The 27,215-nt window shown below is 44.9% G+C and overlaps 1 protein-coding gene across 2 annotated transcripts in view; it reads left to right on the top strand.

Annotated features, from left to right (window-relative positions):
* uimc1 (ubiquitin interaction motif containing 1) overlaps positions 1 to 27,215 on the top strand; it is an 86,959-nt gene that overhangs the window by 55,156 nt on the left and 4,588 nt on the right. For both annotated transcript variants that reach the window (XM_048543501.2, XM_059650760.1), the window contains exons 4-7: positions 2,836 to 2,888; positions 3,698 to 3,786; positions 20,617 to 20,693; positions 21,945 to 22,110. In XM_048543501.2, coding sequence (XP_048399458.2) covers positions 2,836 to 2,888; positions 3,698 to 3,786; positions 20,617 to 20,693; positions 21,945 to 22,110 — 385 coding nt within the window. The remainder of the gene's footprint in view (positions 1 to 2,835; positions 2,889 to 3,697; positions 3,787 to 20,616; positions 20,694 to 21,944; positions 22,111 to 27,215) is intronic.

The raw sequence follows: 27,215 nt of genomic DNA, 5'->3' as shown, positions 1-27,215 counted from the left end.
GAAGACATCAGTTTAAGGTAAGAGGGGAAAGAATATATGGGAACCTGAGGGGCAACATGTTCACACAGAGCGTGGTATGTGTTGGAATGAGTTGCCAGAGGAAGTGGTGGAGGCAGGGACATTAACAACATTTAAAAGTTATTTGGACAAATATGTGGACAGGTTTAAAAGGATATGGCCCAAGTGCAGTGAAATGGGGTTAGTTTGGATGGACATTTGGTTGCATGGACTAGTTTGGGTCAAAATGCCTGTCTCTGTGCTTTAGGACTCAATGACTCTATATGACCAGGCAATTAGAATCTCTTCAGTTGAGGTCTGACACCAAACGAGCTAGCCACAGCCAATGTACTGTGCACTACTAAACAAAGGGTGACTTGGTGACAGGACACAGACTTCTGCGCAGTTATTTCAGTTTCAGACTCTGGCTTTGATGTCCATGTCTCGCTCACTGACCACGCACTCTGTGTTTCATTGTGCTCACCCTGCTGTCAGTGTTTCACATTACTGGCCCCATTCTCCATGGTTTACACACTGACCCTGCACTCATGTTTCAAACACAGACCCAGCTTTTTTGTTTCATACTGTGACTGTGCTGTTGTGGATCACACACTGACACTTGCAGTTGTAGTTCACACCTTGAACACGCTCTCTGTGTCATTGACACTGAATCCTCTTGCCATGTTTTGTACACTGACCCTGCTTCCCGTGTTTTACAAATCGTCCCTGCACTTGTGTTTCATACATTGATCCTCCTCTTGTGGTTCACACATTGATCAAACTCTTGTGTTTCATGCAGTGACCCCACACTCTGTGTTTTACGCACTGACCCTGCTTTTGTATTTTATGCATTGACCTTGCTTTGCATGTTTCATACACTGAGCCTACCCTCTGTGTTTCATATACAGACCCTACTGTCTGTGGTTCACACACTGACTGCACCCTACTGTTTGATCCTACTCACTGAGGTTCATGTACAGATCCTGCTGTCTGTATTGCACACGCTGACCACACTCTCCATGTTTCACGCCCTGACCCTCCTCTCATGTTTCACACACTGAAGGCTTTTGTGTTCGACACAATGAAGAGCAATGCATTTCACGCATTGAGCATGCTCACTATTTTTCATATTCTCACCCTGCTCATGATGTTTTGCACACTGTTCCTGCTTGTATTCCACACTGACCCTGCTCTCTGTATTACTCACACTGAACCCACTCTCCATGTTTCATGTGTGAAACACTGACCCTACTCTCTGTTTCACACATTGACCTTGATGTCCATATTCCATACACTGACCCCACTTTCCCCATTTGACACGCTGAGTCCACTCTCAGTGTTACACATACTGATCCTGATGTCTTGGTTCACGCACTGACAATGCACTCCGTGTTTCATTGTGCTCACCCCGCTGTCAGTGTTCCACACACTGGCCCAGCTTTCGTGTTTCACGCTCTGACCCTGCTGTTGTGGATCGCACACTGATACTGCAGCCATAGTTCACACCCTGAACATGCTGTCTGTGGTACTGACACCGAATCCATATTTCCAATGTTTCACACATTGACCCCACTGTCCATGTCCTTGCTCACCATCTGTCACACACTGACCCACTCTGTGTGTTTTATTCTCTGACCCTGCTGTTGTGGTTTGCACACTGACGGGCACTGTCCACATTGACACATTGATCCTGCTCTCATGATCTCTGCAGTGGCTGTGCTGTCCAAGTTTCACAGACTGACCCTACCCTCTGTGTTTCATATACAGACCCTACTGTCTGTGGTTCACACACTGACTGCACCCTCTGCGTCCCTTACACTGATCTCGCTCACTGGATTTCACCGGCTGAACCCCTCTCAGCATTTCACACTCTGACTCCACGCTTATGTTTTCCTCGATGACACCACTCATCATGTTTTGCACGCTGACTGTGCTTTCGCATTTTGCGTAAAGACCCTGCTGTTGTCTCACACACTGACCTTGCTGTCCAGTTTTTATACTTTGTCCCCACTCACTATGTTTTGCACACTGATCCTGCTTTTGTGTTTCATTCACTGACCCCGCTCTTCATGTGTCGCACACTGACTCTGCTTTTGTGTTCTGTACATTGACACTGCTGTTATGTGTCACACTGCCCTCGCTCATAATGTTCAATTTACAGACCCCACTGCCCTGTTTTAAATACTGAGCCTGCTCTTGTGTTTCATACTGTGACTTTGCTGTCATGGTTCACAACCCTGCCACACACTCTGTTACTTAAACTGATCTGCTCTCCATGTTTTACATTCTGTCCCTGCTCTCATGTTTCATATACTAACAATGCTGTCATGTTCACACTCTGGTCCTGATCTCCGTATTTCACATAGTGACACCACTGTTGTAGTTCACACACAAACCCTGCTGACGTGTTTCATTCTCTGACCCTGCTATTGTGGTTCACACACTGACGATGCCCTCTGTGTTTCACACACTGATCCTGCTGTTGTGTTTCATACACTGACTCCACCCTCTGTTTTAAGCATATACCTTGCTTTCCATGTTTCACACATATACCCTGCTTCCCTGTGTCTCTTGCGCTGATCACCATCTCCATGTTTCACAGGCTGACCCAGCTCTCTATGTGAAACACACTGATCCTGCTTTCCTGTTTGAAACACTGACCCCACTGTTGTGGTTCACACACTGACCAGGCTCTGTGTGTTGCTCACACTGACATTGCCCTTGTATTTCATACTGTGACCCCAATGTTGTGGTTCACACTGACCCCATTCTCCATATCACACACACCCCACTGTCTGTGTCATACACTCTGACCCCGCTCCATGTGTCTCTTTGCAGTCTCCAAACTTGTTTATTGAAGAATCTCCGGAGGTGAACGATGAAGCGAATAGGTATGGAAATCAGTTACTCCTTATGAATAATTGCTCATATTGCTTAATTTATACGGTGCTGTTTATATTCATAGAATCCCTATATTGTGGAAAAAAGCCCTTTACACCAACAAATCCACACCGACCCTAGGAGAATCTCATTCAGACATATCCCCTTTAACCCACCTAAGCCAGGCATCCCTGAGCATTATTGGCAATTTAGCATAGCCAATCTACCTGGCCTGCACATCTTTGGACTGCGGGAGGGAACCGGAGCACCCGGAGGAAACCCCATGCCGACACAGGGAAAATGTGCTGATTTCACACAGACGTTCGCCCAAGGCTGGAATCAATCCCAGGAATGTGGCACTGTGAGGCAACAGTGGTAACAACTCAGGCACCGTACTGCAATGTGACGGCACATTTCTGCAACCTTCAGTAACAATTCATGTATCTACACTCTCTGCATCCTGAGATCCCAGCAGACTTTTGTTAGATGCTTTTGTGAGCCATGTTCTATTTTTTCCATGGGATATGATGTCATTGGCTACCTTAGCATTTCTTCCTCAAGGCCTACTGCTCAGGAGAACATGGTGCTATAAAGGGTATGATGTGAGTGAAATGGCGCTGTGAATGATGTTGCTGTGTGGGAGATTGTACTTTGAGGTGAAGTTGGAAAACTATTCCGTGCTGTAGCTATGAAGGGGTGGAGGTATAGTGCTGTAGTGGGTGTGTAAGTAGAAGTGGAGACTGTGCTGTGCAGGTACAGGTATGTTTGCCCAATGAATTTTCTTCTAGTGTCTTTAAATATATCCTCTTTGTGTTTCCAGTGAGCAAGTGGAATCTGAGGAAAGAGATGTGGGTTCCAGTGTGAGTGTTGATGTTCAACCAGAGGATGATGTTTTGTTTATTTGTGCAGGTGAGTTCTGAGTATGTTGGTTTAAGTGTAAGAAGCTTATTTTCAGAATGTGAATCCTTGCTGTCTTCTGAAACATAACGCTTCTGAGAACAGGTCACATTGAACTAAATGCTTTTAGTTACTATATGAGACGTGGTTTAAATTTCTCAAGCTGACAATGGTAACTGAAGCATTCATAGGCCCCATGCTGTACCCATCCTGGAAGTACTTAAAGACAGTGTAAAGAGAGTTTTACCTTAAGTTTCTAGCTGACTCCATGCTGTTCCTGTCCTGAGAGCGTTTGTGGGGACAGTACAGGGAGCTTAACTTACAGTTTAAAACAGTAGAGCAACCTTTACTCTGTGCTGTTGCTGCTAATTGTGAACTGAAGCTTGGAGGCTGACCTGTCGGTGCTACTGATTGGGCCTACAGCCTGGAGCTGCTGTTGCTGCTGCCTGGAGCATCTCCTGCTGATGACTGAGACCTAAAGCATGGGGCCTCTCCTGCTGAGTGACGTGGAACTGGACCTCCTGTTGCAATTGGTGCACCTCTATCTTCAGATACAATCTGGATTGAGTTGGGAGCTGGCCACTGTCAAGTAAGATCACAGCAGCCAGGTGCCTTGATTGACTGGGGATTACCTACAGACTGTGAAGCAGTGCTGCCTGAAGAACTAGGGTTTAGGAGGTTGTAGCATATCTGAAGGACTTCGTTGTTTGAAAAAAAGAGGTGAGCGCGATCCTATGAAAAAGTGACGACACTAGAACATTCACCATCAATATCATTGAGAACAAGGGTGAGGCCACCCTGTGTGGGGGTGACTGCATCCACTCAGCCCCTGTGCTTCCAGGGACCTTGTCGCATTCCTTTATTCTCACCAAAAAGCTACACTCACCCCCTTATGACAATTAATGTATGCATAGTAGCCATGGTGGTGGTCACCCCCACCCTTGTCGCAGCGTCCGTCATGTATCAGAAGGCTCTGTTCTTCCTGAGGACCAAGCAGTGGTGCATCTCACTGTGGAGAACGGGCTTACTGTGGTTGTGATGGCCCAGAGGGTTGTTTTATTGAATACCCTGCTTTTCATTCCATTGGAGCCAGATTAGAGATGCAAGATCGGGAAGTGGCACTCATATTGCTGTGTCTTTAGGAGGCCTGCCTTAGTCACATTTACTGGCTCCAGCACCAAATGTTTACCTGCCTGGTGCGGGTGGAGGGCGATTTACAGTGGAACATGAGAGGCTGCTTGTTGTCCACTGTCAATGGAAGATGTGTGCGCCATGCCTGTAAAGAGGTGAAGCACCTCAGAAAGACCTGCCTGACTCCAAAGTTGCTGCACCCAGTCGAGTGGCCACAGTTGGCGCTGCTGGCCCTCCCCCTATGGACCCATCTCAGCTCTTGCTCTTTATTAATGACTTGGATGAGTGGATTGAAGGATGGGTCAGCAAGTTTGCAGACGACACAAAGGTCGGAGGTGTCGTTGACTGTATAGAGGGCTGTTGTAGGCTGCAGCGGGACATTGACAGGATGCAGAGATGGGCTGAGAGGTGACAGATGGAGTTCAACCTGGATAAATGCGAGGTGATGCATTTTGGAAGGTCGAATTTGAAAGCTGAATACAGGATTAAGGATAGGATTCTTGGCAGTGTGGAGGAACAGAGGGATCTTGGTGTGCAGACACATAGATCCCTTAAAATGGCCACCCAAGTGGACAGGGTTGTTAAGAAAGCATATGGTGTTTTGGCTTTCATAAACAGGGGGATTGAGTTTAAGAGTCGTGAGATCTTGTTGCAGCTCTATAAAACTTTGGTTAGACCGCACTTGGAATACTGCGTCCATTTCTGGTCGCCGTATTATAGGAAAGATGTAGATGCTTTGGAGAGGGTTCAGAGGAGGTTTGCCAGGATGCTGCCTGGACTGGAGGGCTTATCTTATGAAGAGAGGTTGACTGAGCTCGGTCTCTTTTCATTGGAGAAAAGGAGGAGGAGAGGAGACCTAATTGAGGTATACAAGATAATGAGAGGCATAGATCGAGTTGATAGCCAGAGACTATTTCCCAGGGCAGAAATGGCTAGCACGAGGGGTCATAGTTTTAAGCTGGTTGGTGGAAAGTATAGAGGGGATGGCAGAGGCGAGTTCTTTACGCAGAGAGTTGTGAGAGCATGGAATGCGTTGCCAGCAGCAGTTGTGGAAGCAAGGTCATTGGGGTCATTTAAGAGACTGCTGGACATGCATATGGTCACAGAAATTTGAGGGTGCATACATGAGGATCAATGGTCGGCACAACATTGTGGGCTGAAGGGCCTGTTCTGTGCTGTACTGTTCTATGTTCTATGTTCTAGAGCTGAGCTGGCTACAAATGACACCACACCGCTGATGAGGTGGGGTGGGGGTGGGGGGGACAGTGTCCAAGAGACAGGAAGGCCTGCTATAAGATATGTGTTGACACTACAGAGAGACTCTGAGTGACCCTAACACCATTGCACCTCTTCATGGCCCAGTATCCACATTGGCATCTAGTCACCTCAGGCCGCCGATCGAGATAGCACAGTGTTTGGAGTCCCAGCCTGTAGCTGTTTGATAATGCCTGCAGTCCTCAGCCCATGGTGCTCAGGTTTCTGCTAGCCCCACACATGGCTTCAAGTTTGTTGGAGCTTTCTTAGAAGGGGGTGAAATTTAAAGAAGATTGGGGAGCATAGAGCTGGAGAGATGGAGGTCTCCCTTGCCAATCATTAGTCCTGGAAAAGACACCACTCCACAGGAACAAGGAAGGCAAAAATTGTAATCAGCCTCCCCTGCCAAAGGAGTAGCAGTGCTCCCTGAAGACTCCTCTATTTGCTTCCTTGGGGAGGAGGTTCTGCACCTGTTGTTGCAGTGCCCCACAGCCATGAGCTCATGTCCTTGCCTCAATACCTGGAAGGCCCCAAGTTGCTGCCTGACCTGATTGGGGGTAGTGGTGGAGATAGTCAACCATGAAAGCACCTGTCTCCTCATTCCTCCCTGATGAAATGGGGATCTCTTCCCTAACATAGAGGGTGACCCAGTGCCAGGAGTGAAGTGCGGTGTAGGCCTCTGACACCTAGTGGTGCTGCCATTTTAATTGAAGCCACAGTGGCCACAGCAGAGTTTCGTCTTGTCAGCCTTGGTGGTGGGGCTTGATGCAGGAGTGTGTCTGATGACCCTGGACCACCACCACCCCCCCATCCCCTCCCTCCACTGACAGACAGACGTGCGCGCGCGCGCGCGCCCACACACACACACACACACACACACACACACACACACACACACACACACACACACACACACACACACTCACAGCCCCTTCCCCCTACCGACACGTGTACATGCGCTCTCTCTCTCTCTCTCTCTCTCTCTCTCTCTCTCTCTCTCTCTCTCTCTCTCTCTCTCTCTCTCTCTCTCTCTCTCTCTGTCTCTGTCTCATGCACCACCCCGCCACCAAGTTAGGGGTTGGCTATTGGAGGTGATTACCCAAAGGAGAATGGAGCATTAGTTAGGAGCACCACATGTTTAGCTGAGGTGGCATTAGATTTGGTGCTCACAAATGAGGACTACCCTCATCACCCTAGGGAATCTCCTCGATTTTCTGCAAGAAATGCTGGGTCCCAAGGTCGAGTCTGGTTGGCATTGGATCAGTGGGATTCCCAACTAATGTTCCTGAATGCCCTGCACTAATAAACAGCTCAGAAGTGGACAGGAACAGAAAGCCATAGCGCCGGAGGTTCCTCTCCAGTGACAGAGGATTGAAGAATAAAAACGATCCTCCTCCCAACTAATAAATTTAGCGATGATGATGATGTCCATAATACTGTTGCCAAATAGACTACCATTACCAACCTCAGCATCAGTGGCAGCAGAGAAGCACAGCACAGTTTCTCATTCTGGTGCCCCTCAGGGAATGACGTTATGTGATGTGCCTCCTGCAAGAAATGCAGAGCGACCTGAATTGGAAGCCTCAAGATTCAGCGTATATGCCGCTTGTGTTCCAAACACCTCCCTGCAGCAGGTGCAGTTCACTGATCACAATCTTGTGTGGGCAGAGATTGTTCAGTTCCTCGCCAGAATGATGGCCACGTACCAGGACTTCAGCAATCTGCTGCTGGAGGACGAGCATTTCCAGGAGTCGTTCTATCACTTCTGGGCTATCTGGAAAAGCAAACTGGGCTTTCCTGCCTTATCGGAGAGGCGATGACCTCATGGTATTATCGCTGGAATATTAATCCAGAGACCCTGATAAATGTTCTGGAGACCCGGGTTCAAATCCCACCACGGCAGATGGTGGAATTTGAATTCAAAAAAGTGTCTGGAATTAAGAATCTAATGATGACTATGGCGAGATTGCCAGAAAAGCGTCCTATTAATGAAAAAAAAGCTATAGTGGGGTGTGGGCAAGACTCAAATCCAGGTATTCTGTCAGGAGCATGAATGAGGATCGACAAAAAGGTAGAAATTAATGATTGAGGAGTTGGTAAAGTGGATGTTCAACATAGAGCCACATCGCGGCCAACTAATGAGGACCCTACCCTGCTGGAGGCATGTGAAGAACAGAAGGGTGCACTTCGAGACCTGTATCTCATTGGTTCCCAGGAAGTATCTGAGGACATAGATCCAGATCCCCAGTACTAGACAGCAACTCCCTCTCTTTCTACTCACTGGAAGAAAGGCACAGGGTCTACCAACAGCTCCTTGTGCTACCAGCCAACAACAGATTCCTTGTCCCAGCTCCAGGGGTACCAGATGGCAAAATGTCATGTGAGGACCTGCTGCAGTCAGCCTGTAAGATGCCAAGAAGCTCAGTGCACCCTTGAGCCTGGAGGAACTGACTGCTGTGTTTGGCTGCTCTCCAAAGGTTAGTCCTGGGGCTGGACTGCCTAACCATGGTGTTTCTCAGGATGTTCTGCAGTGTCCTGGTAGTGTCTACGTGTGGGTTCTGGGGGAATGTACTGTGACTGAAGAGATCCCTTTCTCTTGGTGCAGAGCCCCATCATTATTGCGTTGCCCAAGAGGGAAGGATCTCCATTCAATAAAGAACTGACATCTGGTCTTCTTCCTCAACACGACAATAAAATCTTTGCCAGCGTGTTTCCTTCTTGCCTTGGCATCTTGCTGGGCCACATGACTCACCCAGACCAGTCCTATATCATTCCAGGATTTTACCCGGTCCGGGACGTGGTCCATCATTCCTGAGGACTTGCCTGTTGATTAGGATGAGGCATTTGACACAAAAGATTACAACCATCTGCTGGGGACTTTGCAAGCTCTCAGTTTCGGGTTGCACTTCGTCACCTAGATCTGACTTCTGTGCACCGTAATGAAATGTCAAGTGAACATTAACAGATTCCTGATGGTTCCCCTTGTCCTTTGGAAGAGAAGTGCATCAGGCTGCCCATTCATTACATTCTGTCAGCATGAATTCAGTCCTACGCCTCATGTGGGAGCAGCTGTTCGATCTCAGTCTGGTGGTTGTCCTCATGATTATGGACCTGGCAGGCTTGCAGAGGATATGCATGTGGTTTGGTTTGCGGCTTTCTCCATGAGGATTAACTGGACTAAAAGTTTGGAACTTCTGGTTGGTCTGTGGCAGGTGGACCCATTGCTGAAGGAACCTGGTGTTTCTCATGGCATATCACTCACTTCCTCGACATGGGAGTCTGTCTTCGCTTTGTCAAGGAACCCTGGTCCGTGAATTGGCAAGAGGTGGAAAACAAGTTGGTTGTCCAGGCGAAATTCGACATCACTGAGGATGTTGGATAGGACTTCTCAGAGTGTTGTCTTAGAGAGAGAGAGTTGCTGCATTGTTGTGGTTACCAGCGGGTCACTTTGATCTTTTGCCAGGATTTGTCACAGATATTGTGTTAGTCACTGGGGACTCAATAGTTAGAGGGATGAATAGAAGGTTTGCCGGGAACGAAAGAGACTCACGGGTGGTGTGTTGCCTCCCAGGTGCCAGGGTGGGTGATGTCTCGGATCATGTCTTTGGAGTCCTGAAGGGAGGGGGTGACCATCCCCAAGTCGTGGTCCACGTAGGCACCAACGTCATAGGTAGAAAGAGGGATAGGGATGTCAGGCAGGATTTCAGAGAGCTAGGGTGGAAGCTGCGAGCTAGAACAAACAGCGTGGTTATCTCTAGTTTGTTACCCGTGCCACATGATAGCGAGGCAAAGAACAGGGAGAGATTTCAGCTGAAGACGTGGCTGCAGGGATGGTGCGGGAGGGAGGGCTTCAGGTACATGCGCAGTTGCGGCTCATTCTGGGGAAGGTAGGACCTCTATAAACAGGATGGTCTCCACTTGAACCAGAAGGGCACTAATATCCTGGGTGGGAAATTTGCTGGTGCTATTCGGGTGGATTTAAACTAGCTCAGGAGGTGGATGGGAAACTAAGGTATAGTTCTAGTACACAGGAAGAGGAGCGTAGGGAGGACATGGACAGGACCTCACTGTCACAGGAGTGTGCTGGCAGACAGCAAGCTGGATTGAAGTGTGTCTACTTTAATGACAGGAGTATCCGTAATAAGGTAGGTGAGCTTGCAGCATCAGTAGGTACCTGGGACTTTGATGTTGTGGCCATTTCTGAGTCACGGATAGAGCAAGGTCAGGAATGGATGTTGCAGGTTCCAGGGTTTAGATCTTTCATTAAGATTAGAGAAGGTGGTAAAAGAGGGGGTGTGTGGCTTTGTTAGTCAAGGACGGTATAACGGTAGCTGAAAGAACTTTTGATGAGGACTTGTCTACTGAGGTGGTATAGGCTGAGGTCAGAAACAGGAGAGGAGAGATCACACTGCTGGGAGTTTTTTATAGGCCTCCGCAAAGTTCCAGGGATGTGGAAGAGAGGATTGACAAAACTATTCTGGGCAGGAGTGAAAAGAACAGGGTGGTCATTGTGGGAGACATTCACTTCCCTAACGTTGACTGGAATTGTTACAACTCTAGTATGTCGGATGGATTAGTTTTTGTCCGATGTGTGCAGGCGTGTTTCCTGACTCAGTATGTCGAAGGGTCGACAAGAGAGGAGGCCACACTGGATCTGGTACTTGGTATTGAACCAGGCCAGGTGTTCGATTTAGTGGTAGGTGAACACTTTGGAGAGAGTGATCATAATTCGGTTGTGTTTACATTAGCAATGGAAAGGGATAGGAACATGCCACAGGGCAAGAGTGATAGATGGAGGAAGGGCGATTATAATGTGATTAGGCAAGACCTAGGAGGCATAGAATGGGTTAGCAAAATGCAGGGATGGGGACAATCGAAATGTGGAGCTGGTTTAAGGAACAGATATTACGTGTCCTTGATAGGTATGTCCCTGTCAGGCAGGGAGGAAGTGATAAAGTAAGGGAACCGTGGTTTACTAAAGAAATTGTATCTCTTGTTAAGCGGAAGAGGGAGGCTTATGAGACGAGATGGTTCAGACGAGACAATGGAGAGTTACAGATTATCTGGGAAGGATTTAAAGAGAGAGTTAAGAAGAGCAAGGAGGGGACATGAGCAGACATTAGCAGGTAGAATAAAGGAGAGCCCTAAAGCTTTTTATAGGTATGAGAGGAATAAGAGGATGACTAGCGCCAGTCAAAAACAGAAGTAGCAAGTTGTGTGTGGACCCTGTGGAGATTGGAGAGGTGCTAAATAATTATTTCTCATCTGTTTTCACTGAGGAACAGGAGAATATTGGAGAAGAGATGACTGAGTTTCGGGCTACTAGAATTGAAAAGATTAAGGTTAGTAAGGAGGAAGTGTTATTAATTCTAGAAGGTGTGAAGGTAGATCCCTGGGCCGAATGGGATTTTTCCGAGGATTATCTGGGAAGCTAGGGAGGAGGTGGTGGAGCCTTTGGCCTTGATCTTTGAGTCCTCATTGTCTACAGGTTTAGTACCAGAGGACTGGAGGATTGCAAATGTTGTGCCGTTGTTCAAGAAGGGCAGTAGGGATGACCCGGTAATTATAGACCTGTGAGCTTTACGTCTGTTGTAGGAAAAGTTTTGGAAAGGATTATAATCATCTAGCAAGCAACAGTTTGATTGGAGATAGTCAGCATGGATTCGTCACGGGCAGGTCACTCATTGAGTTTTTTGAGAAGGTGACCAAGCATGTGGATGAGGGAAGGGCAGTTGATGTGGTGTACATGGACTTCAGTAAAACCTTTGATAAGGTTCCACATGGTAGGCTATTGGAGAAAATACAGAGGCACGGGATTGAGGGAGATTTAGCCGTTTGGATTAGAAACTGGCTTTCTAAGGCAACGAGTGGTGGTTGATGGAAAATATTCAGACTGGAGTCAGGTCACTAATGGTGTGCCTCAAGGATTTGTTTTGGGATCACTGCTGTTTGTCATTTTTTTAAATGGCTTGGACGCAGGCATAGGTGGATGGGTTAGTAAGTTTGCAGATGACACTAAAGTCGGTGGAGTGGTGGACAGTGTGGAAGAATGTTGCAGGTTGCAGGGAGACTTGGATAAAATGCAGAATTGGGCTGAAAGGTGGCAAATGGAGTTTAATACGGATAAATGTGAGGTGATTCACTTTGGTAAGAATAATAGGAAGGCAGAATACCGGGTCAATGGAAAGATTCTTGGTAGTGTGGATGTGCAGAGGGATCTTGGTGTCCATGTACATAGATCCCTAAAAGTTGCCACCCAGGTTGATAATGCTGTTAAGAAGGCTTATAGTGTGTTAGGTTTTATTGGTAGAGGGATTGAGTTCCAGAGCCCTGATGTTAAGCTGCAACTGTACAAAATGCTGGTGCGGCCTCATTTGGAATATTGCATGCAGTTCTGGTCGCCCCATTACAGGAAGGATGTGGAAGCATTGAAAAAGGTGCAGAGGAGATTTACCAGGATGTTGCCTGGTCTGGAATGCAGGTCCTATGAAGCAAGGCTGAGGGACTGGGGTCTGTTTTCATTGGAGAGAAGGAGGCTAAGAAGGGATTTAATAGAGACGTACAAGATGATCAGAGGATTAGATAGGGTGGACAGTGAGAGTCTTTTTCCAAGGATGATGACTTCAGCTTGTACAAGGGGGCATAGCTACAAATGGAGGGGTGATAGATTTAAGACAGATGTCAGAGACAGGTTCTTTCCTCAGAGAGTGGTAAGGGCGTAGAACGCCCTGCCTGTCAATGTAGTTAACTCAGCCACATTAGGGGCATTTAAACAGTCCTTGGATAAGCATATGGATGATGACGGGATAGTGTGGCGGTGTGGCTTAGTTTAGTTAGCAGGCCGGCGCAACATCGGGGGCCAAAGGGCCTGTTCTGCAGGTGCCAGAAATCCCCAGTGGAGGGCCCTCCACAAAAACGCCCTTCCCTTTTCCATTGAGGAACTGGGGTGGAGTTTGCTGCATGCAGCAGCCGAATGTAATCGTAGGTTAAGTACATACTCTGGCTGCCAGGCCATGTGTAGTTTAGATGGGCTGGACGAAACAGTATAGCACATTTACATTGACTGAACAAAGAAAAGAACCTTACAGCACAGGAACAGGCCCTTTGGCCCTCCAAGCCTGTACTGAAATGCTGCCCATCAGAATTAAAACCTCCTATCCTTCCAGGGACCGTATCCCTCTATTCCCATTCTATTCACGTATTTGTCAAGATGCCCTTTAAGTGTCACTATCGTATCCGCTGCCACTACCTCCCCCAGCAGCAAGTTCCAAGCACCCACCAACCTCTGTGTAAAAAACTTGCCTTGTACATTACCTTTAAACCTTGTTCCTCGTACCTTAAACCTATTGCCCCTAGAAATTGACTCTCCCACCCTGGGACAAAGCTTCAAACTGTCCTTACTGCCATGCCCTTCATAATCTTGTAGACCTCTATCAGATCACCCCTCACCTTCCATTGTTCCAGTGAGAACAACCCAAGTTTCTCCAACCTCTCCTCATAACTAATGCCCTCCATACCAGGCAACATCCTAGAAAATCTTTTCTGTACCCTCTCCAAAGCCACCACATCCTTTTGGTAATGTAGCGACTCAAATGTGGCCTGACTAATCTTCCACAAAGCTGCAACATTACCTGCTAGTTTTTAAACTGAATGCCCCAGCTGATGTAGGCAAGCATGCTATATGCCTTGTTGACAGTCTTCTCTACCTGCATTGCCACTTTCAGTGATCTATGTGCCTGTACACCCAGATGCTTCTGCCGATCAGTATTCTTTAGGATTCTGCCATTTTCTGTATATTTTCCGTCAGGATTAGACCTTCCAAAATGCATTACCTCACATTTTTCCAGATTAAACTCCATCTGCCATCTCTGTGCCCAAGTCACCTACTGATCTATATCCAACTATACCCTTTGACAGCTGTCACCACTATCCGCAATTCCACCAACCTTTGCGTCATCAGCAAACTTACTAATCAGACCAGTCTCATTTTCCTCCAAGTCATTTATATATATTACAAATAGCAAAGACCCCAACACTGATCCCTGAGGAACGCCACTAGTCATAGCCGTTCATCCAGAAATGCACCCTTCCACTGCTGCCCTCTGTCTTCTCTGTTTTCATCTGCAGCTGCTTTATAGTTTCCGATGTAGCTGGTCCTTCAATTTTTCTTGCATTTCAGCCTCACACTCCTGACCTGTGGGCATCCAGTACGGGGAGGGGTGTACAAGTGAGAGAGCAGTCTCAACAGTCTGCTCCTGGGCCTGGCCAAAGTGGCAACAAACTGGTCCAGGCAGCGGGCCGTGTAATGGCTCACTGTTCCAGACTGTCTGCTCCTCTTTCACAGTTATGTCTGCACTCAGATATCCCTGGAGAGGGAGCATGCAGTACTCATGGCATGATGGAGATCTTCAGAGACTGGTGGGCACCACAGAGGTTGGGGTCCATTATTACCACAAGAGATGTCATTTTAATTTAGTTAAGTTTTTGTTTGCTTATTATCAGTTTCTGTCGGTGTTACAAAATTACAAAAAATTAAAAGTAAGGTGGTGCTGCAGACAAACCAAATGTTTGGAATAACATGATCGGTATGACAGTCACATGCTGAGGGTCTAACCAAAGTATTAAGTTATACAAAACTGTACAAACTAATTAGCGTAAGAGATCATAACAATTTATCAAGGTGATGATTTCACCTCAATAACAGTACAAGGTTAAGTACAGAGTAAAACTCCTGACTTTGTCCACACCAGTCCAACACTGGCACCTCCATATTGTTATGATCTCTCTACCTGAATTAGTTTCTACAGTTTCTTACGACTTTGGTGAGATCCTTGGCATATTATTTCAATCATTTTGTTTGTCTGCGGTACCACCTTTTTTTAAAACTTTTCATAATTATCTCTCTGCCTCATTTAATGCCCCTGAGCTAGCTGCTGCTTGTAAAGTTAAGATGTTCCATTCATCATCTTTGGCTTCTTGCCCTCCTCAGTTGCTATTGTCATCACTTCTTGTTTTAATATTGTTTTGCTGCGCTGTCTACATAGTCGTTCCTTCTCTGCTCTGGTGTCTGAATCTTTTTTGAGTGCTTTAACTTTAATTACTGCTGCCTACTTCGGCTCAATTGCTGCAGCCAATAAGTCTTGGACCAAATTGTCATGCTGAATTATACTACTAGTTGCAGTAACGTAACCTCATCTTGCACATACGGTCATGTAGTCATGGACTATACCAAAGGCATATCCACTGTCTGTGTAGATGTTAATCCTTCATCGTCTCCCTAACTGCAGGGTGTCAGTAAGTGCTTTTAGTTCAGTTACCTAGGTGGAGTGACATCCTGCTATATGCTCTCCTGCCAAAAGTCCCCCTTTCAAATTAACCCAGGCCCACCCTGTCCAGGCCTCACCATTGTAATACTTCCGTGCCCTGTCTATAAACATGCTTTTCACATCTGGTTCGTCTAATGGCTCTTCCTTAACTCGACCTTGTCTCTCTTCTTCCTGATCCATGAGTGGGATACAATTATGTGCCTTTATTTCCTGATTTCACATAAGTTGCTGAGTGCTTTTTATTACCTTTAATCACTTCCACATGCTTGTCTCCTGGCAACAGTGCAGCTACCTATTTGAAAACCAAAAGAACTGAGGATCCTGTAAATCAGGAACAAAAAGTTGCTAGAGAAGCTCAGCAGGTCTGGCAGCATCTGTGAAAGAAGAAACAGAGGAGGGTGACCCTTCCTCAGCTTCCTATTTGGCTCACCAACTGTCTGTAAGACAGCCTGTAGCTTGGTGACCAGTGGTATTCTGCAGGGAACTGTTCTGGGACCTCTGCTTTTTGTGATCTTTATAAATAACTTGGATGAGGAAGTGGAAGGGTGGGCTAGTAAGTTTGCCAATGACACAAAGGTTGGTGGAGTGGTGGACAGTTGTGGACAGCTGTTGTAGGTTACAATGGGACACTGATAGGGTGCAGAGCCAGGCAAAGAAGTGGCAGATGGAATTCAACCCAGAAAAGTATGAAGTGATTCATTTTGGAAGGTCAAATTTGAACGCAGAATACAGGGTTAATGGCAGGATTCTCGGCAGTGTGGAGGAACGGAGGGATCTTGGGGTCCACGTCTATACACTCAAAGTTGCTACCCAAGTTGACAGGATTGTAAAGAAGGTGTATGGTGTATTGGCTTTCATTGGCAGGGGAATTGAGTTTAAGAGCCGTGAGGTTATGCTGCAGCTCTATAAAACTGTGGTTAGACCACACTTGGAATATTGTCTCCAGTTCTAGTCACCTCATTATAGGAAAGATGTGGAAGCTTTAGAGACGGTGCAGAGGACATTTACGAGGATGATGCCTGGACTGGAGGGCAGGTCTTATGAGGAAAGGTTGAGGGAGCTAGGGCTGTTTTCATTGGAGCAAAGAAGGATGAGAGGTGACGTGATAGAGATTTACAAGATTGATGAGAGGCATAGATAGAGTGATAGTCAAAGACTTTTTACCAGGGCGGAAATGATTATTATGAGAGGGCATAAGTCTTGGACCAAATTGTCATTGCATAATTTTAAGGTGATTGCAGGAAGGTATTGGGGAGATGTCAGAGGTAGGTTTTTTTTACACAGAGAGTAGTGGACGTGTGGAATGCGCTGCTGGCCGTGCTAGTGAAGTTAGATAGTTTAAAGAGTTTTAAGTGACTCTAGGAAAGGTACATGGAGGATAGTAAAATGTAAAGTATGCAGTGTAGATTGATCTTAGTAGGATAATAGGTCAGCTCAATATCAAGTGCCTGTACTGTGTCGTAATGTTCTATGTTCTATCTGTCCTCCTCCTGTTAGAAAATAAGTGTAATAGTTTAACGAAAAGCCCACCTCCTTTGTTAAATTTGCACTTCCGAATTCTTCTGTTGGTTTTCACAGATTTTAGAATGTACCATCAGAATTTTTTTCAAAGAGAATTACAATTCCAAGATTCTAAATTTCGAATTATTTGCATACCTCCAGACCACTGTGCATTTGCAATGAGCATGTCTTATCCAAAATTAAAGATTCACTCATGTTAAAACAATATTTAGAAGTTCACTCTGGCCAGAAAATGAAATTCCAAACGTGGTAATTTCTGGAATTAAAATTTATCCAAGATTCTTTCTTAGTCCAAACACTACACGGAACCAATTCTAAGAGAGAAGTTTTTAAATCGACGTTTCATTATGCAGGTTTTTGCTTTATATAGTCACTGATAGTTTCTTAAAAGATCATTACATTAACCATTATATGTCCCACACTTATGCAGGCACATCACACTTAAATTATCATAGATTCCCAAAATGCAAAGTAACTTCAAAGCATCCCCAGATCTCAAGCTCCAGGAGTGCAAAAATACAAAAATTGCACAGGATGACATTTATCAGCCAATCAAACAAAGGTGCAATCAAACCAGCCCACAAAGATTTAACACTGCTACATGGTTCAGTGAGCTATCATAGAGAACTGGTCTTCAAATGAACAAAGTCCCATTTATATAAATCCAATTAATAAGAAAACAGTAAATTAAAACTTAACCTCTCCAAATTCACACAGATTGAGTCTTCTGGAACACTCTGCCTTTTTCTTTATGCCACAAATGCCTTTCTTCCGATGATCTTGCTGTTAGAAATTTTTGTTTTGTAACTTTTTGGGTGAGGACTTTGAGCTAAGACTGCTGTGGTACTTTTGATGGGTCTTTTCAGAGATCTGAATAGTTTCGTGTGAAAGCCACGTTTGTCTCTCAGATGGTAAACTTGCTTTCACAGTAGCTGAAGTTTGGTCCTCCCCTAATCTTCTAAAAAACCTTTCTCATATATCCCCTGTAGCACATCAAATTCTTGTAATATGATTGATTTCAGGTTGTTAACACCATGAGATTTTTTTAAATTCAATTGGCTTTGAATCACTGAGTGCTTGGTTTAAATTAATTGGCCAAATTCAAACTTCTTGTCAAAACATCAAAACCAGACTGTTGTTTTGCCTGCCACCTGTAGGCCTTTCAATACACTTGTTTCACTTTTCCAGGCTCTCTTTACAGTACGTGCAACTTCCAAGCACAGACAAAGGACAATTTTTTTAACGGGACCACACACTTTTCTCACCACTATTATTTTTATCAACAAATTCTAATCTCGTGCCTTCCAATTCATAAGTACTCCACCCAACTTCACAACAACAGAGACTAAAAGAGTAGAAGAGGCTTTCTTCTGTATCTAGCTCCGTGCTGTACCTATCCTGAAGGTGATTGACTGTCAATGGAGCTTTAATTTAGTAATGAAAGAATAGAGGAACCTTTACTCTGTATCTAATCCTGCGCTATCCTGTCCTTTAAATATTTAATGGGGGCAGTTTCGATGTAGTTTTACTTTGTATCCAACCCTATGCTGACTTGCCCTGCAGGTTTTTGATGGGTGTGGTGTTGAGGCAGCTTTAATTTCAGTTTAAAGGAGTATAAGAGGCTTTACTCTGTAAAGACCCCACTGTAACTGTCCTAGGAGTGTTTGATGGAGATACTGTCAAGGGAGGTTTACTTGCAGTTTACTTTTGGTTTAAAAGTGTAGAAGGATCAGCTCTCCATATCTAACCCTGTGCTGAGTCTGTCCCAGGAGTGTTTTACGGGGATGGGGTTGCTGCCATACTTTTGCCACTGTGGCATGACATTTTGCCCTCCAGCAGTGGAGATCCCAGTAGAGGGCCCTCCACAAAGGGAACTTCCCCTCTTATACTGGGAATTTGGAGTGGAGAGCACTGCATGCAGTGGTCCCAGGCAACCGGCAACTAAGTAAATTTACCAGATGCCGAACTATGTGTATGTTCTGTGGCCTGGTGGAGACTATATTTCACATTTATGATGAGTGCAATTTTTGTAGACTCTTTTTAAGTTTTTTGAAGGGACTGCTGTTAATATTTTGGGTGCACTTTAGCCCTGCATCCTGATCTGAGGGTACGCTGTGCGGGGAGTGGCAGACAAGCTTATGGGCCTTCTCATAGCTTTGCGCATGGTTCTGGTCAAGATGGCCATTAACAGATCCAGTCAATGGTCTGAAGAGGACCTCATCGTTTCTGACTGTCCGTCCCTCTTTCGCATTTATATCTGCATTTGGGCCTCCCTGGAGACAGAACGCCCAGTTCTCACTGACACGCCTGAGGACTTTAGACACCGCTGGGTGCCACAGGAGCAGGAGTGCATTATCACCCTAGATAATGATATTCTGAGTTAGTTCATTGCTCCTGTTTCCATTTTGCCTTTTGAGTTTGCATTTGTTTTTGGTTTGGTGTTCTGGGAAGAGGGCTGTTTTATTTTCCCTTTGATTCCAGTTTGGATCACTTGGAAGAACCAAGGGGGCTTTTATTTTAGTCCCGAACTGCTCATGTCCCAGATGTACTTGATGGAGATCAATGTGAGGAGATCGTTATTTTTATTTAAAATGAGCAAAGGAACTTCCTCTGGATTTTAAACCGTTGTTACCTCTGTCCCAGGAGCATTCATTGGCATGGGGTGGAGGGGATTTTTTTATCTCTTTTGTTCATTCTCTTTGATTTGCTTGAATTTATTTTATTTTGGTCCATGTGGTCCCTGCTACAAAAGTGGTTGGTGGGGTCAGGGTCAAGAGAGAGCCATTTTTTTTTTCTTTATTTCCTTTATTTTTGTTTCTTCCCCAAAGAAATAGGGTCTCTATTTTCATTTAACAAAGTCAAGGAAACTTTATTTTCTGTTTCAAAAGAGTAGAGTGGGCTTTACTGTATTTAACCAAGTGCTGTCTCCATCCAAAGAGCATCTGACGGCGGCATTGTCAGCGGTTGTTGGCTTTTTCTTTTCAGTACTTTTATTTGAAAGATTATAGCTGGGAGACCTTTACTTTCATTCCACTTTCAATTTTAAAGAGTAGAGAGATTTCCTTAGTATTTAACCCGGTGTTGTCCCTATCCTGGGAATGGTTGAAAGGGACCATGTGAAGAGAGCTTTGCATTTAGTTTAAAAGAGCAGAAGGAACTTATTTTATATCTAACCCTGCGCTGAGAGTGTTTGATTGTGAGATTGAAAAAGGTGCTTTACCTTCAGTTTAAAAGAGCAGAGGGCACTTTAATTTTAGTTTTTAAAAAAGTACAGGATGCTTTACTGTGTATCTAATGCCATGCCAGCTCTGTCCCAGAAGTACTGGTTGAGGACACTGTTGAATGAGTTTTACTTTCTGTTTAAAAGATTAAAAGTACGTTTGCTTTCAGTTCGAAGAAGTGGTAGGGAACTTTTGCCTGTAACTAACACTACGCTCTTCCTGTCCAGGTGTTTTGATTCAGACAGTGTCGAAGATGCTTTACTTTCAATTTAAAAGAGAAGAGCGTCTTCATTCTGTGGGATTTGAGATTCGGTTGGTCAGTATCTCCTGTGTTATTCATGTCGAGGACTCTTGTTGAAATTACAGAATGTTTACCTGTTATTCCGCAGAGACACAGCAGAGCTCTTCTGAAGATGTGCAACCAGAGAGGAAGAAATTACAGGAACCTGACATGGTCTTAGATCAGGTTAGTTGGAAGTCAGTTCTACTGTTGAGGCTATTGGTTAAACTGATATTGTCCTTCCTTTTCAGTTGTACTTCTTTTATGTTTGAGATCTATCATTTCTGGGACCGCATCAAATAATGAATTTTTGATCCAACGTCACCACACCTGGAGCTAATAACAACATAAGATATGAATAAAAGTAGAGCATTCAGGAGAAATATCTTCATAGAGCACAGAGAATGCAGAACTCACTGCTGTTTTGACTGACTGTTAACACAGCACTTCCTCACAGAAGGCTTCATGTATACACGAGGACATCAGGGAGAAGGACGAGGTCACTGGTGGGGCTGGAAACTTGTGGGAGTTATAAACCAGGCATAGACTAGTTAGGCTGACTGGTCAATTCTGAATTGTAAATTGGGTAGAGATAGGAGGAACTGCCGATGCTGGAGAATCTGAGATAACACGGTGTGAAGCTGGATAACACAGCAAGCCAAGCAATGCAGGGCGCCTAGGATGGACATGCGGAACACCTACACTCAGTTCGCAACAAGCAACTACACCTCCCAGTTGCGAACCATTTCAACTACACACCTGCCCCCCGCAAACTCCTCGGATGACATATCCATCCTGGGCCTCCTGCATTGCCACGATGACGCCACCCGGAAGATGCAGGAACAGCATCTCATATTTCACTCGGGAACTCTGCAGCCCAAGGGTATCAATGTGGACTTCACAAGCTTCAAAATCTCCCCTCCCCCGACCACATCCCAAAACCAGCCCAGCTAGTCCCCACCTCCCTAACCATTCCTCCCACCTCAAGCCCAACCCCCATCTCCTACCCACTGACCTCATCCCGCTTCCTTGACCTGTCCATCCTCCCGGGACTAACCTATCCCCTCCCTAACTCCCCACCTACATTCACCTTCACTGGCTCTAACTCCGCCTCTTTGACCTGTCTGTCTCCCTTCACCCTATCTTCTTCTATCCGCCTCCCCCGTCTCCCTATTTAGTTCAGAATCGCCTGCCCCTTCCCCATTTCTGAAGAAGGGTCTCAACCCGAAACGTCAAACTTTCCTGCTCCCCTGATGCTGCTTGGCCTGCTGTGTTCCTCAAGCTTCACACCGTGTTATCTCTATAAATTGGGTAACCCAGCATAGTAATGGAGAGACAGTAAAAAGTGCTCTGTGGCGCTATTTGTGTGAAAATGTTGTCTTGCTGTTAACTTGGTTTGCTCAGTATTGCTCCTTTCTTCCTCCCCATATCCGTCAGGAGCCTACAGATATATTGCTAATTGATGATGATTCTGAAGGACTTTGTCCTGTCACATCTAAGAAAACTTGCGTTGAGTGTCCACTTTGTGGGCAGCGCTTCCCTTTGGTAAAAATAGAGGTGCATGCAGCCAATTGTAATGGGACCAGACACACAGAGTGGCAAGGTAAGATCATCTCCATGTCTCTGGATGGGGGGCAGTGCTCTACAGTTGTTTGCTAGGTCTCCTCCAGTTTTCTCGTTAGCAGTTACAGTGCTACTTGGCAACTCTGGGTGAGCTAAGTGTACAGCGGCTCCACCAGCATTGTACGCATTAGCCATGCAGAAAATATAAAGGTCCCAATATCTACTGCATATGACAGAACAGATGTTAGGGCCAGTTCAGCATTTATTGTTTGTTGCCAGTGTCTGGGATAGGGGGTGTCTAACCTGTCCCTGTATCCATTATTATGAAGTGGAGCTGGATCCCCTTCCAATAATTAAAACTGAAATGCCTAGAAAGTCTCACCTGGCTTTGCCTCATAACTGTTAAAAGAAGTGTGAAAACTGGTACAGCCTGCCTCTCACTGCCCCACTCAATCTGTTATAAAGGAGTGGTTAAATGAAATGAAATCCTTTCGCTCATTCTATGATCAACAAGTAACAATTTATTTATCTGATCCTAACAGTGAACAAATTAGCAGAACTACTGACAAATCGAACAATTCCCCCAAATACTAACTATTCCCAAATAAAACAAAATCCTAATGGTATGCTGCTCCAATAAATACAAGTCCCACTTATTATAAACCAAATTAATAAAAAAACTGAAGACTTAGTCTCTAGAAAATACAGCCAGGATACTTCTGCCGGAATGCACTGTGCCCTCTCTGCTGATCTTCGGTCAGGTACTCCTTTCTCTGTCAAATTCTTGTGTGGAGAGCTTAGAGAATTCTGTGAGAGCTGGTGATTTTCTCTTTTGTGCAGCTGGTTGTTAACTCTGAAATGGCAATTGCTGTCATACCAATTTTCAAATGCCGTCTTCTCTTATACCCTTGATAACCTATTAATTTCTCACAATAGGATTGGTCCACTGTCATTCCACAACCAATTCCACAATCATCTTCCCGTGACAACACCATTCTAATCCCTGCACTGCTTGCGTCGATAGTATCTTTAAAGGGTTTCAAGAAATTTGGTGTGGCTAAACACTGCTGTTAAATTCTCAAATGCCTCTTGGCATTGTTCTGTCCACCAAAATTTAATGCTTTTCTTTAACAAATCCGTCAGCAGTGCCACCAAGCCACCAAAGTTTGGTACAAATTTCCTGTAGAATCCACTCAGTCCCAAAAGTCGTAGCACGTCTTTCTTCGAGAATGGTCTTGGAAATTCTTTGATGGTTTTTGTCTTCGCGTTCCTTGGTATCATCCATCTGTGTCCAATGTTGGGTCCTACGAACATCACTCCTGCCTTTGTGAATTCTGTCTTTTTCCAAATTTATGACCAACTCTGCCTTCTGCCGTCTCTCAAAGAGCTTGGCCAAATGCACCATGTGATCTGCCCATGAGTGGCTGAAGATCACTAAGTCATCTATATAGATGGCATAATCAGACAATCCTGCCGCAACTCTGTTCATAAGCTTTCGAAAGGGCGGCATGGTGGCTTAGTAGTTAGCACTGCTGCCTCACAGAACCAGAGACTTGGGTTCGATTCCACCCTCAGGCGACTGTGTAGAGTTTGTACATTCCCGTCGTGTCTGTGTGGGTTGCCTCTGGGTGCCCCGGTTTTCTCCCACAGTCCAAAGATGTGCAGGTTAGGTGGATTGGCCATGCTAAATTGCCTGTAGAGTTCAGGGATGTGTAGATTTAGGTGGGTTATATGGGATGGGTCTGGGTGGGATGCTCAAAGGGTTGGTGTGGACTTGTTAGGTCAAAGGGCCTGTTTCCACACTGTTAGGATTTTGTGATCTATGATAAAAGTGGCTGGTGTGTGTTCTTTATTCTAAAAAGCATCACTTTAAATTGGTACAGCCCATTTGGGGTTATAAAAACAAAAACTTCCTTCACTGTCTCTGACAAAGGTACTTGCCAGTCACCACAAAGTAAGTCCAACTTTGTTATAAACATGGCTTGTCCAACATTTTCCACATAATCCTCTAGCCTTGGAATTGGGCATGAGCCTGAGTTGGTTACAGCATTGAACTTCCTGTGATCTACGCAGATTCATTGAGTACCATTAGGTTTGAGAACCAACACGACCAGCAATCTCTACTCACTTTGACTTGGCTCAAAGTGGAGCTTCACTTTCACTTATTTCTGTACCTGAGCTGCTTTGATAGGATTAAGCCTGTGGGGGTGTTGTTTTTATCAGAACAGTATTCCTTATGTTCACCTAATTTCCTATAATATTTGTCCTCCCCCATGTGTAAAGAAAGCAAGCAACTCTTCCACAACCATTTTTTGCCTCCACATTCTGTAATGGAATTACCTCCGGAAATCTGGTAGACACATCCAGAATGGTTAGCAAATACTGGTTCCTACTGTTGGTTGTAGGGAGGTGAGCTACACAATCAATCATTACCCACATGAAACGTGCTTCAAATGCTAGTATCAAAGGTGCTGGTTTTATCACTGCCTGTGGTTTTCCTACCATTTGACGCATATGGCAGGTTCAGCAAGATTCCGCCACATCTTGGTGTAATCCAGACCAATAGGAATGCTTATGTGTCTTAGCCCAAGTTTCCTCGCTCCTGTATGACCTCCTACAGGTAATTTATGTGCTACCTGCAATACTTCCTGTCTATATGCAACCAGCTGCACAATCTGGCGACCTTCCACCCATTTCCCCACTATACTAACCTGCCAAGGATTTCCATTTCTGCCTCAATATTCTATCGTTAAGATAATAACATTGTAGAAAACATTCGGATTCCCTTTCTGAGATGGCTTTATGATACAAATCTTTTATTGTCTCTTTTTTTTGTAACTCCGTTAGTCTTTCAGAACTAAACACCTTTGCCTGATGCTGTTTCTGCTTAGGGTCTGCATCTACCATTTCATCAAACAGGGTGTCAGCTAACTGGACCTCAACATTCCTTAGGTTTTCTCTTTAGTTTTCCCTTCTTGCTTTAACTTAGGACTGTGGGATCTTGTTACCACACAGTTCAGAAAAATTCCAGGGTATTTTTCTATTAACTCTTCAGTTCCCTCATTTTATTTCAGCTTCTCCATTACAATGGGCATCATTCCCACCTTTTAATCCATCTAGTTCGTTTCCAAGAATGAACTGTTTGCCTGGAATAGACACTCTTTTAAATCACTCCCATTGTCACTTCCTCAGTCTTGATTGTACTTTTCAGCCTTATCTTACACAGGGGAATGCTAACTCTCTCTCTACTTATTCCACAGATTATCATCACTCAGGTAACATTTCAGAAGGGGTTCAGATACTTTCATCTCTTACTGTTAGAGACTGACCAGGTCCCATATTTCAACTTTACCTTCTCCCCCTGTTCTTCTTGAATAAACCTTGCCCACAGAGGTGATGTCTTTGAAGAGATCAGGCAGAAGTATCTCCTTTCTATGCCTTTCTAAATTTTCTTGGCAAATTTGGAAAGCATTGTCAAACCCCAGAACCTCTTTAGCATTATTATGAGCCATTTCCCTGACTGTTAATTCAATCAATGACAAGTAACCTAAATTAGACAGATTTTTCTCACATAAGTTTTATTTCAAGTCTAGGACACTAATCCTCAAGTCTGTTTTAAATCTACCTAAATCCATCCAGATCACAGACTTGAACCGCCCAAATCACAGACTTGCATTTCCTCCCACTTTTGATTTAACCAATCACAGGCAAACAGAATTAAACAGATTTTCTACTTAAGACAATAAGACCATAAGACAGAGGAGTGAAAGTAAGGCCGTACGGCCCATCGAGTCCTCTCCACCATTTAATCATGGCTGATGGGCATTTCAACTCCACTTACCCACACTCTCCCTGTAGCCCTTAATTCCTTGTGAGGTGAAGAATTTATCAATCTCTGCCTTGAAGACATTTGACGTCCTGGCCTCCACTACGCTCCGTGACAATAAATTCCACAGGCCCACCACTCTCTGGCTGAAGAAATATCTCCTCATTTCCGTTCTAAATTGACCCCCTCTAATTCTAAGGCTGTGCCCACGGGCCGTAATCTCCCCGCCTAACGGAAACAACTTCCCAGCATCCACCATGCATTATCTTGTAAGTTTCTATTAGATCTTCCCCTCAACCTTCTAACCTTTAATGAATACAATCTCAGGATCCTCAGCTGTCCATCATATATTAGGCCTACCACTTCAGGGATCATTTGTGTGAATCTCCGCTGGACACACTCCAGTACCTGTATGTCCTTCCTGAGGTGTGGGGCCCAAAATTGGACACAGTATTCTAAATGGTGCCTAACTAGAGCTTTATAAAGTCTCAGAAGCACGTCACTGCTTTTGTATTCCAACCCTCTTGAGATAAATGATAACATTACATTCGCTTTCTTAATCACGGACTCAACCTGCATGTTAACCATGAGAGAATCCTGGACTAGCACTCACAGATTCCTTTGTACTGCGGCTTTATGAATTTTCTCACTGTTTAGAAAATAGTTCATGCCTGTATTCCTTTTTCCAAAGTGCAAATCCTCCTCAGTACTATCTGCCGTTCCACCTAACTTCGTATCATCGGCAAACTTCACCAGAATGCCCCCAATCTCTTCATCCACTTCTGACCTAAGTTTTATTTGAAGATCTAGGACACTATTACCCAAGTCAGTCTAAATATGCTGGCACCCTTTGTACTCCAAATCTGTCCAAATCCGTTCATATCCCATACACAAACTGGCCAGATCCCAGACTCAAGCCTGAATCTGTTAGGAAGCAGAGATTGAGCACCCTTCTCCCTCTGATAACTAAAACTGAAACACCCAGAGAGGCTCGCCTGACCTCATAATCTGTTAAAAGAAGTGTGAAAACTGGTATAACTTGCCTCTCATCCCCCAATCTGTTGTAAAGGAGTGGTTAAGTGAAATTAAATGCTTTTACTCACTCTATAATCAACAAGTAACTATATATTTATCTAACTCTAACAGTGAACAAATTAACAGAACTGCTAACAAATCTAACAATTCCCCCCCAACTACTAACTATTCCTAAATAAAACAAAATTCTAATGGTATGCTGTCCTAATAAATACAAGTCCCACTTATATAAATCAAATCAATAAAATAAAACTTAAAACTTAGTCTCTAGAAATTACAGCCAG

The sequence above is a fragment of the Stegostoma tigrinum genome, chromosome 13 (genome assembly GCF_030684315.1).
Source record: "Stegostoma tigrinum isolate sSteTig4 chromosome 13, sSteTig4.hap1, whole genome shotgun sequence".
In the NCBI taxonomy this organism is placed as follows: domain Eukaryota; kingdom Metazoa; phylum Chordata; class Chondrichthyes; order Orectolobiformes; family Stegostomatidae; genus Stegostoma; species Stegostoma tigrinum.
The sequence above is the reverse complement of the archived record's forward strand: the minus strand, read 5'-3'. Positions and strand labels throughout refer to the sequence as shown.